This window comes from Myotis yumanensis, unplaced genomic scaffold, assembly GCF_028538775.1.
Source record: "Myotis yumanensis isolate MYYU_CA2020_CCGP unplaced genomic scaffold, mMyoYum1.0.hap1 SCAF_1, whole genome shotgun sequence".
Taxonomy (NCBI): domain Eukaryota; kingdom Metazoa; phylum Chordata; class Mammalia; order Chiroptera; family Vespertilionidae; genus Myotis; species Myotis yumanensis.
This window is the reverse complement of record NW_027223752.1, coordinates 74,051,688-74,068,963: the sequence shown is the minus strand read 5'-3', so window position 1 is coordinate 74,068,963 and position 17,276 is coordinate 74,051,688. Positions and strand designations below refer to the sequence as shown.

Here is a 17,276-nt window from a genome sequence, read left to right as displayed (position 1 = left end):
TTTGTGTATTGTAATTTTACATTATATGTTGGGCATGGTGGATACAATGTTGAGACATTTAATTTACTTGAGCCTCACATTGGCACTATCAAGGTCTGGATTTAGGCCTTGCTAGTGTGGGTCAAAGGTAGCTCTTACTCTAGGTCTAGAGTAACCCAACTCCTATGTTGCAGTCTTTTTCAGATCCTAACTGAATGCCCAAGGTGTTATATCTCTCCATTCTACCGGTTGGAACTGTGACATGATACTTATGAGACTTCCTCTGACTCACAGACCCCCAGTGACTAATTGGTGTCATGGAGTCTTACACAGTTTAGTATTTGGCGAAAGACTAAAGGAGCTCCCTTCTCTCCCGTATCCTACTCCACAAATTCCAGCAATCCCAGAAGCCCTGAACACAAACTGCTTCCTCTGCCAAGCAAAATGCTGCTCTCCAGGACCTAGTTCCTGGTACCAAAATTTGTACAGTGCCCCCAGGCAAAAGCCAAGATATGTCTTTTCATTTTATCCACAAACCAATCCAATAGTTGAAAATAGTTGTTTCAAATATGTTGTCCATTTTTATAGCTGTTTATAGCAGGAACATAATTACAGTACCCAATATTCCATTATGACCAGCCTGGAAGTTCTTGTTTTGATCCTGAATATCTTTATAAATGGGAAGTTGCAGTTTCTTGCTGAAATTTGAATCCACTTATATTTTATATCTGTCCTTTTGGAGGTAAATAACTTGTACTAACTCTTTTATGCTTAACACTGTCAAGACTTAACACTTTAACACAGGTTAAGACCAAGAAAAAAGAAAAAGCCACCCAATTGTCTTCTTTTCGGGTATTGCCATCTTATAGCCTCATAATTTTATTTCTGTATCATTTCTTCACTATTCCTCTCCTTTGTACTCACTCTAGCTTTCCATTCTTAGCATGGAAAACAGAGATTAAATCTGAATTTAATAACACCTTTCACAACAATACAAAAAATGTGTATTAATTTTCATGTTTTTAGAACAAGCATTTCAGAAACATTAACTCTTTGCTAAGGGCCAAGAATTCCTATGTGCCAGCATTAAGACTGGAGCTCAGAATACAGTTGGGGTACTAATCCCTAAATCTGGAAAGTCTATTTCTATTAATGCAATCTCAGATTATTTTAACTTTTTGAGAAGACACATGGCACTACTGGCTTATACTGAATTTACAATCTACTAAAATCCTTTGGTATTTTTCACAAGATTGATAATTTATACAGTTTTTTTCTCCATGCAAAACATATATGAATCAATATTTTAAAACAAGTGCTAGACATTTATTTTTACTGATGTGTTGTTTATCAAAGTTCTTTGTTTTGCCTTATTATCTCCTGAATTTTGATTTTTACCTTGTGTATTTGCTAATTCCATCAGTGTGTCTACCAAAAACAGACTGTGTTTCAGTCTGATGAAAATGTCCAGAACCACTCATATTAGTAAATGCTTACACCTGCAGGATGACATCCATCTATGTTCCTATCTGTATGCGTACACTTTGAGTATGATTATTAACCAGCGATAAATCTGCTTATATAAGCTTTTATGTAGACGATATTTGCCTAACATTTATTGAACATTTGATTTTTTACTTTGTAGCAGAGCCTGCCAGTACCCCACCTATACATTCTCAGGCCTTACCACTAGAGTGCATACCCACTCAACTTCCATATTCCTGAGGACTTTCTCTGGAGGCCACTACATCCTGTGTGCAAGGCAGGCCAGATATGCTAGAGAATTAACATCTCTTAAAAGCAGCCCTTAACCAATGACTGATGGAACTTGGTATATAAATGCCCAGCTTTTTTGCCTTGGGCCAGAACTCCTCTATCCTGATTTTGAGTAATAATTCACTTGACAATGCACTCTTTATAAGCTGCCTTCCCTGTTCCTCTACCAGTTTTTCCTAATATCATCTTCCAAAGTAAACTATTAGTATTTAAATCCTTGTCTCAGGATCTGTATGTGGGAAAACCCAAGCTAAAACAATCTTATTTAATTTTCACCCTAACTAAAACGACCTTTAAAATTTTTCAAATTATCCTGTTTGCAGATGGAAAAATAGCAAAGAAGAAAGTTTTAGTAAGAATATGTGTAACTACAGTAATAAATTAAGAGATACACACATGCTGTAAAATATGTTGTCAAAAATATGTGTAAGGGGGTGCGCAAAAATGTGTTTTTAGAATGCATTTGAACTTAAATGACAATGAACTTAAAATAGACTGCTATAAACATAACTTGTCATATATTAATCTTATGGTAACTAAAAATCAAAAAACTATAATAGATACACAACATAAGAAAAATAAATGCAAATAAATCACTAAAGTCATCAATGTACAAGAGAGAAAGAGAAGAAAGGAACAAAGAAAAACCAAAAGCAAAGAAGAAACAATTAATAAAATGGCAATTATTACATACTTATCCATAATTACTTTAAACATGAAAGGACTAAATGCTCCTATCAAGAGACATAGCATGATTGGATATATATTAATAAACAAGACCCATGTATATGCTACCTACAAGCAACTGACGTCAGATTAAAAGACACACACATACACTGAAAGTGAAGTAATGAAAAAATATATTTCATGCACAGGAAACAAAAAGAAAGCGGAGGTAGCAATACTTATATCTGACAAAGTAGAATTTAAAACAAAAACTGTAACAAGAGACAAAGAAGGGACTTATCTATATAATAAAAGCCTAAGCGACCATTATGGAGGAATGACCAGAATGACCAGAACAACTGGTCGCTATGATGAGCACTGACCACAAGGAGGCAGACGCTCAAAGCAGGAGCTGCCCCCTGGTGGTCAGTGAGCTCCCACAGGGGAAGCACCGCTCAGCCAGAAGCGGGGCTCATGGCTGGTGAGTGCAGCAGCTGTGGCGGGGGGGGGGGCGGGGGGGGGGGGGCGGCTCTCCCGCCTTTGCAGCAGCACTAAGGAGCAGCCAGCTGAGTGGTAAGGAGCAGCGAGCAGGTGGGTGGCAAGGAGCGAGAGGTTCCAGACTGCAGGAGGGCACAGGCCGGGAAGAGGGCCTCCCCCCCCCCCCGCCCCCCCCCCCCCGCCCACCCTGCTGGCCCAGTGGCACCGGGCCTCTAATATCAATCTAACAAGAGGATATTACACTTGTAAACATCTATACACCCAATGTAGGAGCACCAAAACATATAAAGCAAATATTAACAGACATAAAGGAAGAGATAGATAGTAATACAATAATAGTAGGGGACTTTAACACCCTACTTTATCATTGGATAGAACATCTGGGCAGAAAATAAACAAGAAAAGAGTGGCCTTAAATGACACATTATACCAGGTAGAGTTAATAGATATCTATAACATTCCCCCCAAATGAGCAGTATAGATAGTCGAAGTTTGGCAAAAAATCAAGCCTCAGTAAATTTAAGAAGATTGAAATCCTATGGAGCATTTTCTCTAATAACAATGGTATATAACTAGAATCATTACAAGAAAAAAACTGGAAAAATATAAATAAAGGGTAAACAACAAGCTACTAAATAATCAATGGGTTAATGAAGAAATCAAGGGGAAAAAATATCTTGAAACAAATGAAAATAACAACACAACATTCTAAAATTTTGGGGACACAGTAAAAGCAGTTCTAATAGGGAAATTCATAGCAATGTAGGCCTACCTGAAGAAATAAGAAAAATATAAAATAAATAATCTAAACTTATATCTAAAGGAACCAGAAAAAGAAAAGCAAATAAAGCCCAAACAAAGGAAATAATAAAAATCAGAGCATAAATAAATTAAATAGTGACTAAACAAAACCAATAGAAAATATGTATCAATAAGACTAGAGCTAGTTCTTTGAAAAGATAAACAAAATCAATAAATTCTTAGTCAGACTTATCAAGGACAAAAAGAGGGCCCAAATAAATAAAATCAGAAATGAAAGAAGAGGAGTGACAACTGGCATCGCAGAAACACAAAGGACTATAAGAAAATACTATGCCAACAAATTGGACAACCTAGAAAAAAAAAATGGATAAATTCTGAGATACATTATCTTCCAAGACTGAATCAGAAAAAAAGAAAGAAAATCTGAACAGACTGATCACTAGATATGAAATTGTATCAGTAATCAAAAACTTCCAACAAAAAAAAGTCCAGGACCAGATGGCTTTACAAACCATCTGGTTTGTCTACCAAACATTCGAAGAAGAATTAATATCTATTCTTCTCAAACTATTCCAAAATAATTGAAGAGTAGGGAAAGCTTCCAAACTCATTCTACAATTCTAGCATTACTCTGATACTAGAACCAGACAAAGACACTGCAACAGAAAGAAAATTACAGACTAATATCCCTGATGAACATAGATGCAAGAATCCTTCACAAAATCTTAGTACACTGACTTCAACAACAGATTAAGCACATCATATACCTGATCCAGAGGTGCAAAGGTGGCTCAATATCTACAAATCAATCAATGTGATACACCACACAAACAAAATGAAGGATAAAAAAAATCACATGATTATATAATTAGGGGCAGAAAAAGTATTAAAATTCAATATCCATTTCTGATTTAAAAAAAAAACAACTCTCTATAAAGTGAGTATAGGACACACCTCAATATAATAAAGACCTTATGTGACAAATTCACAGCTAACATATTCAACAGTGAAAAGCTGAAAACTGCTTTTCTAAGATCAGAAGCAAGACAAGGATGCCACTGTCACCACTCTTAGTTAACATGGTACTGGAATAGACAAGAAAAAGAAATAAAAGGTATCTAAATTGGAAAGGAGGAAGTATAATTGTCACTTTTGCAGATGACATGATACTATACAGGAAATCTGAAGGATTCTACCAAAACTATTAGAATTAATAAATGAATTCAGTAAAATGGTAGGATATAAAATTAATACTGAGAAATCTGTTAAATTTCTGTATATAAATAAACTATCAGAAAGAGAAATGAAGAAAACAACCTCATTTTTAATTGTATTAAAAAGAATAAGATACCTAAAAATACATTTAACTAAGGAAGTACAAGACCTGTATTCTAAAGAGTATAAAGTATTGATAAAAGAAATTGAAGGAGACACAAATAAGTGGAAGGATATGCCATGCTAATGGATAGGAAGAATTAATAATGTTCATACTACCCTAAGCAATGTGATCTCTATCAAAATACCAATGGCATTTTCAATTTCAACAGAACTAGAACAAGTGATCCTAAAATGTATATGGAATCACAATAGACTCCAAAGAGCCAAAGAAATCTTGAGAAAGAAAAAAGTTAGAGGTGTCATTTTCCCTAACTTAAAAGTATAGTACAGAGCTATAATAATCAAATCTGTATGGTAGTAGCACAAAAAAACAGTAGATCAATGAAACAGAATAGAGACCAGAAAACACCCCATACTTCTATGGTCAATCTAAAACAAACGAGGCAAGAATATAACATAAGGGGAAAACTGTCTCTTCGTGGTGTTGGGAATATTGGTTAGGTACATGCAAAAAAAAAAAAAAAAAAAAAAAAAAAAAAGAAAGAAAGAAAGAAACAAGACCATTTCCTTATACCATATACAAACTAAACTCAAAATGGATCAAACACTTAAATTTCAGACCTGAAATCATAAAACTCCTATAAGAAAACATTGGTAGTAAAAGCTTTGAAATCAGCCTTTGCAATATTATTTTTAGATATGTCCTTGGGCAAAGGCAACAAAAGCAAAAATAAACTAATGAGGAATACATTAACTAAAAATCTTCTCACAGTAAAGGAAAGCATGGAGATGAAAAAACAATCTACTGAATGGAGTCATTTGCAAATGAAACAAAGCGCTTGTTCTTTAAGATCAGGAACAAAACGGATGCCCACTTTAACCACTGTTATTCAACAGAATAGAGAGCCCAGAAGTAAAGCCACATCTGTATGGTCAACTAATCTATGACAAACGAAGCAAGACTATACAATAGGAGAAAGATAATCTCATCACTAAATGGTATTGGGAAAACTGGACTGATAGATGTAAAAAAATTAAACCAGACCACTTTATTATACCATATACAAGAATAAAGTAAAAATGGGTTAATGACATGAATGTAAGACCTGAAACCATAAAACTCCTAGAAGAAAACATAGCCAGTAAACTCTGACATTGGTCTTAACCATTTTGGGGGGATATGTGTCTTTGGGAAGGAAAACAAACCAAAAAAATTAACAAATAGGATTACATAAAATAAAGTTTTTGCAGAGTGAAGGAAACCAGCAACAAATAAAAAGACAGAGAGAAACCAAGATGGTGGCATAGGTAATCACGGGAGTTTGCCGCCTCGAACAACCACTTCAAAAATACAACTAAAAGATGGAAGGGACATCATCCAGAACCACAGGAAAGCTGGCTGAGTGGAAGTTCTACAACTAGGAGGAAAGAGAAAAGCATACCGAGGCTCAGAGGAGGCGCAGTGCTGAAGTAAAATACTAAGGTTCGGAGTGCATGTGGAGCGGGCTGGAGGCTGAGGGTGCGGTTGTCGTTTTCAATCGGGAGGGAGTCTCAGGCTCTGAGCTCCAGTTCCGGGAGAGTCTCTAAGGACCCACACTCTTACAGGAGAAGCGGGACTGTCTGGTATCGCTCAGAACCCTAGGGCAGCTTTCTCTCCGTGGGGCTTGCAGCGACTACTGGGACACTGAGAAGCAGAGCCTCTGAGGGCAAGACTGAGAGCAGCCATAATTGCTAACCCCGCCCTGGTGATCCCCTGGGACCCGCCCCGCCCAAGCCCTGCAGGGAGGCTTTTGCTGGATAGCCTCAGGCAAAGGCTAGATTAGCACCTCCCTAGAGATCCAGGAGCCAGGAAGCCCAGAGGTCAGAGTGGGACCATCCAGCTTGCAGCTCCATGGAACCATAAAAGACACACTCAGGGGGCAGACTCAGTGAGCACCAAAGCCCCATCGAAGCAAGTCTAGCCCCAGAGGGGTGTCTCCAGCACAGAAGTTCTCCCACCGCAGACACAGCTGATTCTCACAGCCAATTGGCCTGGAGGTCAATTCCTCACAGTGATAACTACAACAATCAAGGCTTAACCACAACAAGACTGTGCACAAAGCCCACAAGAGGGTGCACCAAGAGTGTCTACCTCAGGTAATTGGGACACTTAGCACAGAAAGGCACTCTATCGACACAGCGAAGCAACAAAGAAACAGGACACAAATGACAGAATTGGAGGAAAGCAAACTATTGGATATAGAGTTAAAAACCACACTTTTAAGGTCTTTAAAGAACTGTTTAGAAGCCGCCGATAAATTGAGTAAGGCCCTCGAAAAGACTGGTGAGACCGCCGATAAATGTAGTGAGATCCTCGAAAAGACTGGTAAGACCGCCGATAAATGTAGTGAGATCCTCAAGAAATCTAATGAGACCCTCGATGTTGTGATAAAGGACCAACTAGAAATTAAGCATACACTGACTGAAATAAAGAAGATTATACAGACTCCCAACAGCAGACCAGAGGATCACAAGGATCAAGTCAAAGATTTGAAATACAAAGAAGCAAAAAACACCCAACCGGAAAAGCAAAATGAAAAAAGAATCCAAAAATATGAAGATAGTGTAAGGAGCCTCTGGGACAGCTTCAAGCGTACCAACATCCGAATTATAGGGGTGCCAGAAGATGAGAGAGAGCAAGATATTGAAAACCTATTTGAAGAAATAATGACAGAAAACTTCCCCTACCTGGTGAAAGGAATAGACTTCCAAGTCCAGGAAGCACAGAGAACCCCAAACAAAAGGAACCCAGAGAGGACCACACCAAGACACATCATAATTAAAATGCCAAGAGCAAAAGACAAAGAGAGAATCCTAAAGGCAGCAAGAGAAAGAAAATCAGTTACCTACAAGGGAGTACCCATATGACTGTCAGCTGATTTCTCAACAGAAACTTTGCAGCCAGAAGGGAATGGCAAGAAATATTCAAAGTGATGAATACCAAGAACCTACAACCAAGACTACTTTATCCAGCAAAGCTATCATTCAGAAGTGAAGGCCAGATAAAGAGCTTCACAGATAAGAAAAAGCTAAAGGAGTTCATCACCACCAAACCAGTATTATATGAAATGCTGAAAGGTATCGTGTAAGAAGAGGAAGAAGATGAAAAAGGTAAAGATACAAATTATGAACAACAAATACACATCTATCAACAAGTGAATCTAAAAATCAAGTGAATAAATAATCTGATGAACTGGTGATTGTAATAGAATCAGGGACATAGATAGGGAATGGACTGACTATTCCTATGGGGCGGGGCAGGGGGGAGAAAAGGGTGTGGGGGTGAGTGAAGAGATCAGAAACAATCGTGCACCTATGGATGAGGACAGTGGGTGGGGAGTGAGGGCGGAGGGTGGGGTGGGAACTGGGTGGAGGGGAGTTATGGTGGGAAAAAAGAGTAACTAACGTAATAATCTGAACAATAAAGATTTAATAAAAAAAAAAAAAGACAACCTACTGAGTGGGAGAAGATATTCACCAAAGATACATTTGATAAGGGGTTAATATCCAAAACATAAGAAACTCAAACAACTTAAGGTCAAAAAAATAAAAAATCCCACAAACAATCTAGTTAAAAAATGGGCAGAGACATGAATAGACCTCTATGTCCTCCCAAGAGGACATACAGAGGGTCAATAGAAGTAGGAAAAGATGTTCAAGATCACTAATCATCAGGGAAATGCAAATTAAAACCACAGTGAGAAATCGCCATACACGTGTTAGAATGGTTACCATAAAAAAAATCAGCAAACAACAAGTGTTGGAGAGAATGTGGAGAAAGGGAACCCTTATGCACTGCTGGTAGCATTATAAATTGGTGCAGCCACTATGGAAAACAGTATGGAGTTTCCTCAAAAAGTTAAAAATAGTACTACCGTATGACCCAGCAATTCCACTTCTGGCTATTTATCCAAAGAAATCCGAAATCCAAAACACTAATTTGAAGAGATATATGCACCCGTATGGGTGTTTTTTTTTTGTTGTTTGTTTTTTGTTTTTTTTTTTTCAGCATTATTTACAATAGCCAAGACATGGATGTAACTTAAGTATCCATTGATAGACCAATGGATAAAGGAATTGTGGTACATCTACACTAATAAAAGACAAACATGCAAATTGACTGTACCTTTGCTATGCCTTAACCCACGCCCACCAGCCAATCAAAGCAACTATATGCAAATTAACCCAACCAAGATGGTGGCCGGCAGCCATGGAGCTGGAGCAAGCAGGAAGCTTGGTTGCCCCAATGATGGAGGAAGCCAAGCTTCCCGGCCAGCTGCTGCCTCCTCTCAAGGCAACAAAGTTTCAATTATAGAAGGTAAATAAACCCCAGATACCTGCTTCCAGTCACCATGGCCACGGAGCTGGAGCGAATAAAAAAACAAAACAAAAAAAGGAAAGGCTGAGAGCTTGGGTCGCCGGGGGGCTTGGTCAGTCTGAAAACAGCCGTCAGCCCCTCACACAGGCTGGCCAGGCACCCCAGTGGGGACCCCCACCCTGAAGGGGGTTTGGGCAGCCTTAAAACGGCCATCAGCCCCTCACCCAGGCTGGCCAGGCACCCCAGCGGGGACCCCTACCCTGAAGGGGCTGTGGCCAGCCTGAAAACAGCCATGAGCCCCTCACCCAGACTGGCCAGTAACCCCAGTGGAGACCCCCACCCTGATCCAGGACACCTTTCAGGGAAAACCAGTCAGCCCCCACCCGTGCACCAGGCCTCTATTCTATATATTAAAAGGGTAATATGCAAATTGACCCTAACAGCAGAGCAACTGGGAAACACTGGTCACTATGATACACACTAACCACTAGGGAACAGATGCTCAATGCAGGAGCTGCCCCCTGGTGGTCAGTGTGCTCCCACAGGGGGAGCTCTGTTCAGGCACAAGCCAGGCTGATGGCTGCCAGCACAGCAGTGGTGGCGGGAGCCTCTTCTGCCTCCTCAGCAGCACTAAGGATGTCCGACTGCAGCTTACATCTGCTCCCTGCTGGCAAGTGGACATCCCCTGAGGGTTGCCGGGCTGCCAGATGGATGTCTGACTGCCAGCTTGGGCCCGATCCCCCAGGGAGCAGGCCTAAGCCAGCAGGTGGACATCCTCTGAGGGGTCCCAGACTGTAAGAGGGCATAGGCCAGGCTGAGGGACCCCCCCGAGTGCACAAATTTTTGTGCACCGGATCTCTAGTATTTGTAATGAAATACTACTCAGCCATAAGAAATAATGAAATCTTTCCATTTGTGACAACATGAATGGACCTAAAGGGTATTACACTATGTAAAATAAGTAAGACAGAGAAAGGCAAATATTGTATGATTTTACTTATATGTGGAAACTAAAAGACAAAAACTAGCGAACAAAACAGAAACCAATTCAGATACAGAAAACAAATTGAGGTTTATCAAATTGGTGGGGGTTGGGGAGGGTGGTTGGAAGGCTGGGTAAAAAGAGCAAAGGGATTAAGAAGTACAAATTGGTAGTCATGAAATTAGTCTTGGGGATATAAATTACAACATAGGGAATATAGTTAATAATACTGTGCCCAGCCTGGGTGGCTCAGCTGGTTGAAGCATTGTCCCATACACCAAAAGGTTTTGGGTTCAATCCCTGGTTGGTGCGAGTATGTGTATGGAGAGGCAACTGATCAATGTTTTACTCTCACATCAATGTCTCTCTCTCTCTCTCTCCTCCTCTCGCTCTCTAAAAAAAATCAATTAAAACATATCCTTGCTTGAGGATTAAAACAAAGTTTATAGAAATAAAATCAGAAAAAATATTTAAAAATTAATATTGTAATAACTATGTATGATGTCATTTGGATACTACAGTCACCGAAGTGATCACTTCGTAAATTAGTTATATAAATGTTTAAGCACTATGCTGTACACATAAAACTAATATAATGTTGTATGTCACCTGTCATTGAAATGTAAACAAAATAATGAAAAAGAGAAAATTATAAGCAAATACCACAGTAGGCAAAACAATGTAAGAAACCTCCATGGACTCACCCAGCTTCAAAAATGATCATCACATGGCCGATTTTGTTCCATCTATCCCACATTCACTTTCCCTCCCATATTACTATAAAGCAAATCCCAAACGTGATATTTCATCAGTAATTCTTTCGTTATATATATTTTAAAATAAGGACTTTTTAAAACAACATGCCTAAAACAAAACCAATAGTAATTCCTCATACCAAATATCCAGTCAGCATTCAGATTTCCAAATACCTATAATTAATTATATAGTTTTATAAAAGGTTCAATTTTTTAAATAGTTGAAATGTCCCTTAAGTCTCTTTTCATTGAGAGGCTCCTCCTCCATCTTTCTTGCAACTCGGAGGGCACACTTTCTCAGTTCACTGAAGCTATGCTCCTCAGGTAAATGATTACGGTTGCTGACCAGGTAACAGGACTCTAAGCTACTGGGGACAAAGGGCGGGGAACCACAGGGACACTGCTTTCTTCGGAGCTTAACACAATGCCAAAGTCAAGTGAACTCCAGTGTCATTCGCTGAGACCAAGTGCTCCGTGCATCTCTGGCTAGCCCAGCAGCAGCAGCGGGGACACCCCGGCTATTTTCTGGGAAGCAGTGTATCAGAAGCGGAGTGACTATGTGGCCTGAACTGCCTGGGAGTGGAGGTAAATGATGAACCCGCCAAGGCAGGTATGGATGGAGTAAATCTAGAACCCATGATGCCAACGCACTGGGGAGGAAGAGGAAAAGGAAGCAGGAAAATGCCCCTATGCATTTGGCTTTCAATAAGTGAATGTGAAATTAACCAAAATGATTAATTGCTCATCAGATTTAAGAATGCTCTGTAGGCTGTAATTATATTCTAATAAGATAGGCTCATGAATGATAATGCAGGGACATTTCCTGGCTTCCTAAATACCCTGGGTGTCCTCTTAAATGGGGCTGTTAACAGATTAAAAAGACAGTACAAGTCCTGGACAGCAATTCAGAGAGGTCAGTGAAAGGATGCCAGAAATATTTACCTTTGCGCCTCCACCCCCCAAATTCCCAGATGACTTCATCACTGATGACCTCACTACTCTGGTTATTCCATTCTCTCCTTCACCAGAAAACAGGCAGGAATAGTGCCTCCCATCACCTCTCCTTTTGTCCATTTCAGTTCATTGGTGGTGTCGCTCCAACACAAGCTCCATCCTGGTAGCATCTCCTGCCTGAAGATTTTGGTAAGAACCTTGACAATCTCTCCAGGGCCCTGGACCACTGTCTGGAAAAAAACAAGGTGGGCAATGTGGTCTCCATCACACCACTGGCCGCCATCTCTCCTACTCTGCACAAGAATCACAGATGGGCCAAACTGTAGCATCTTCAAGTTTCTGATCTTTTGCAGTTGCAACTTCTTGAGTCTCTTAGAAAGTTAGTGAACACAAGATTTTTTCATTGTTTCTGAAAACAAAGCTTCTCTTCCACAAAACCCATCTAACTTCCCTCATTCATTAAAAAAAAAAAAAGCCTACACCTAGAATTTTAAGTTAATAGAAACACTTTTTTGTTTTCTTCATTTATTATAACTATAGTCACTGGTTATCATACTTAGCATTTGGCCTTGAAAAGAAAGAAATGAGTAATTACTCTTCTTGTAATGTTTTTAATTCCTCATTAGAATCATTTTAGTTGCCAAGCAACTGTCACTTTTATGTCCCATATTTGAAAGGATTAAGGCAGAATTATTTTTTAAAAATCAATTTTAGGCTAGAATAAGCAACTTTCTGTGCTAGCACACCTATTTATAAAAACCGGTGTTGATTTTAAGAGCATAATTGTTTAAAATGTGAATTATGGAAAGTGGAGTTAATTGTAGTGAGTTTACCATAAAAAAAGCTCACGTGATTACAGTACATATCAACATGCACAGAAGGGAATCTAGGAAGGTACTCCCAACAATGTTGACACTGCTTATCTTGCCTTTGGTGGCAGAATAGATGACTGCAATTTCCTTTTCTTGCTAGTCTGTATTTTCTAAGTTTTCTAAAGTGAGCAGGAATAATTTTTAAAGTTAATGCATAAATAAGTGGAAAAAATTAATGTGTCTCTCTCTCTCAAACCAATCTATAATAATAAAAGCATAATATGCTAATTAGACCAGATAACCTTCCGGACGAAGCCCGGGCTGCGAGGAAAGCCTGGGTCCCAGGTGTCAGAGGGAAGCCGGTGCCAGCAGCCGGGGGAAGGAAGGCCTACTCTTGCACGAATTTCATGTATTGGGCCTCGAGTTAATAAATAAAAAAAAATTTTTAAGTAAAATAAAAGGTAAATATAAGAGCAGAGTTGCAATTAGATTTTTGTAAATACATAAACTTATAAAAGAGTGGGAATTAAATAACAATATGCATATAAATATACTAATATGAAAACTGTGTTGTCCATAGTAAATACTCAAGAGTTAACTATTACTAAAATAATGTTTTAGAAATGTATTTCAGTGGTCAGTTTCATGTTATGTACATTTTACCATAAAAAAGTATGTAATAACAATATAGACTCAGTGTATATTAATAATTTAGAAATAATGGATTTAAATTTGGTTGGTTTTCTAAGTCTCCTTCCTAAGGATACTGGCTCTGCAAATAGATCAAAAGTACTTCCTTTAAATATAAAAATTTCTATAGGACTTTCTTCAAATTCACACTCAACATCATGATTAAGACCTCATTACAACGTCTCCCAGATATTTTCAGTCTCAGAAATCATCTCAGCAGTACCACAGGGAGAGGAAATGGAGGCTCTGTGTTACAAAGTGACTATAAACACTCTGGTTTCAAGCCAGTGACAATCTCAGAAACAAATCTGAAGGCTTCTTTTTCTCCAGCAAAAACTTACTGACAAACTTTTATTGACCAGCCACACAGTGGATTATAGAATTACTGTATATCACAGAATAGATTTAATAAAACACTGATGAAAACAATAATGGAATATTCACCAAATCTTTGGAATAGGGATATTTTTTCAAGTCAATAAAAGAAAAGATAACAGAAAACATGGAAAATTTAACTACACAAAAATGTAAAATTTCTGTACATTAAAATCCCCAATATAAACCAATGTAAAAATGGAAATGAGAATGAGAAAAAAAAATTCCTGAAGCATGTGGTATTCCAAGAGTTAAAAGGTGTTTTTTTTTTTTGTTTTGTTTTTGGTAAAAAGCTTTTGCAACCATCTAATAATAATGTGATAAATAGGCAAAGGATATGAACAGATAGTTTACAAAATTGGAGATATAGTTAGCAAACAAACTTATGAAAACACACTCAACAAAAGCTTGGTTATACAATAGACCCTGTTACCATGTAGCATGAAATGAAGGCAAATGATTAAACAGATGGAATCAGAAACAAATAGCGACAGCATGTAAGACATGAAGAACAGAAGTTCACAAAATTGAGGGTTGGTCGGTCAAAAATAAGGGATAGTTAAACCATGGAGAATTTTTAGAGGAGGTAAATGTAAGACAAAGACAAAACAAAATTTAAAAAACCCTACAGAGTGATAACTTTGACTCTGGAATGATTATCTCAGTTTTAGTTTTGAAGTTCCATTGTCTCTATTTTAAGAAAAATTTTCAATTTCACTGATATTTGATTTCCTTTTCTTTAAGGTATAATGTTCCTTTTCTTTGACGAACACATGGAGAGTTGTTTTATAAGATACTAGATAAAAGGAGCAAAACAATGGCAAATATTGCCTTCTCCTAATTAGGTTATACAAAATTAAATTTCCAGTTTTAGCTTGCCTTCTCACCTCAAAACTTTGCTATGTAAACACCCTTGCAGCTGGGCAAAGTGATGTTCAACAATGGCCTCTCCAGGGGTGGGGTGTAAGAAGACGCCCTGGTTAGCGGTGCTTGTCCATTTCCATGGTGTAAATACTCCCAACATAGACAATGTCAAGCTACTAGCACCACTTCACTGAACATGGAGCTGGGAAGAGATGTGCATACCATTGCTTACCACTATACAGCATTCCTACCATATGGAAACAATAGACAACCTCCAGAGCTTAGATGACAGTAACATGTGGTAATACATTAGGCAATGATGAGTTTTGAGGATTTATCTTGTAAGTTTATACAATTTAATTTTTTAAAAATTGATTTTAGAGAGAGGAAGGATGAGGGATAGAAACATCCATGAAAAGAAACATCTATTGGTTGCCCTGCCCACCCCCTACATAACCCAGGCATGTGCCCTGATTTGGAATTGAACCATGACCTCCCGGTTCATGGGCTGACGCTCAACCACTGACCCGTACTGGCCAGGCTATAATTTAATTTTTAATGATGGCTGTGTTTAACAACTGGCTTGCAAAGTTTCTGAAAATTTAGCAATCTGCTCTTGCAGATTAAGACTTTCAAGACTGTGACAGTATTTAACGAAGTGTGGGAGCCTGCAAGTCTGCACAGGGTGTGCCCCTGAAGCTGGCCCTGCTTACACTCCTGCGCTTTCCCTGCTGTTTCCTTCCCAACCACTCGAGCTACGATGACCCCGACCATTTGCAGAACCAGTCACCAAGTCCAGCAGCTATAACTGCTCCAGGCACAGGTGGGCAGGTCCTACCATGAGGAGGTGGATCTGGGAGTAGCTTCCACTTCGGAGGACCTTTTCCAGTGGTCTCACTGCCCAACCACTGCTGTTTCCGTCAATCACTGAGCGCACAGCTTTTGCTGTCACACTAGTTCCTAATGTGTTTCCATCATGAACTTTATAACTTTCACGTCAACCTATGGCCTTAAAAAATCTGTTGGAAAAGTGGTACTTTTGGAGTTCTCATAGAAAGCGCCTCTACAGTCCCGTTCCTCCCACCCGCCTCCCAACCAGCTAAGTTACTATTTTTGGCCTCTGACCCAAGGGGGACAGGCATACATTAGGGAGCAAGGCTCTATGGAACCACAGTAAACTTGAAGGTGGAAATGCAGAATAGGAATGCTGCCTTTGAATGCAAAGGACCAAACCACAGTAATAACAGACCCCTGCATTCTATGTATTTCCATGGCCAAAGATGAACAGGCTGGCAGTTTTGAAGGGAGTTTCTGTCGTAGAAAAGGAATAGAAATGCAGGAAACTCTGAAAGACGTTTCAAATGTTGCAAACCTGCTTAGTGGCAGGGCTGCCTCTACTTAGATCTGGGGGGAGGGACTTGCATTAGAGTTACCTGGGTGGCTGGCCTCGCCAGGTGCTTTTCTAGTTCATATAGTTGAAAAACCTACTTGGCTCTATCACTTCTCAGAGGATTTGTACCCTTCAGTTTTCCATGTTTTCCTAGAAAGCCCAAGAAAATGCTCCGGGGTGTCCAAAAAGCAAGCGTGCCATCAGTTCCTGTGTCACCTCCATCAAAATCACAGTGATTGCCGGCTGAGTGGGAATCTCTGGAGTGGACCCTCAGGAATCTGAAAGATGAACCTCCCTCCCCAATTCCTGCTCATGTTAAGGGCGGAGAACCTCTGGTAGAACGGGAAGAACATGGGCCTGGGACATAAATGACCGGGTTCAGATCTCAGCGGCCCTCTCACTAATGAGCTGGGCCACTATCCATAGGTTCCTTAATGTCCCCGAGCTTCAATTTTCTATCAATTGAAAGGCAAAAAAATATTCATGGCACCAATTCAGGTAAAGGCCCAGCAGCCTATAGAGCCAACCACCATCAGTCTAGACCAGTGGTTCTCAACCTTCCTAATGCCGCGACCCTTTAGTACAGTTCCTCACGTTGTGGTGACCCCCAATTTTATTGTTACAAATTGAACATAATTAAAGCACAGTGATTAATCACAAAAACAATATGTAATTATATATGTGTTTTCCGATGGTCTTAGGCGACCCCTGTGAAAGGGTCGTTCGACCCCCAAAGGGGTCGCGACCCACAGGTTGAGAACCGCTGGTCTAGACCTATCTGTCTGCCTGCCTGTCTCTCTCTCTCAGCAGTCCATCTCATCGCTCTGGATGGACTTACTGAACTACAGTGCTCAGAATTCCCAAGACACTGTCATCCTCATGCATAAGCATTTTTATGACTGCCGCTGTTCTCTACTACTGTGGGAGGTCAGCAGTAAGTACCCTCCCTCCCTACAGGAGAGCACAGATGAGAGAGTAAAGGGGGTTCCCATTTCCTCATTTCACAGGGATGGCAGTCACGGTAACTCACACCCGTAAGAGGCAGACATGCCAGCCCGGGGCATGGGGTGTTGCCAGC

General features: G+C 39.6%; 1 protein-coding gene across 2 annotated transcripts in view; it reads right to left on the bottom strand.

The window, feature by feature from the left end:
- Positions 1-17,276, bottom strand: part of RASGRP1 (RAS guanyl releasing protein 1) — a 79,811-nt gene that overhangs the window by 52,946 nt on the left and 9,589 nt on the right. The window contains exon 1 of one of the 2 annotated variants that reach the window (XM_070425261.1): positions 12,172-12,251. The exons of the other annotated variant lie outside the window; for it this stretch is intronic. Coding sequence (XP_070281362.1) covers positions 12,172-12,187 — 16 coding nt within the window. The 5' untranslated portion in view covers positions 12,188-12,251. Of the gene's footprint in view, positions 1-12,171; positions 12,252-17,276 lie in introns of those variants that run through there. 2 annotated transcript variants of the gene reach the window in all.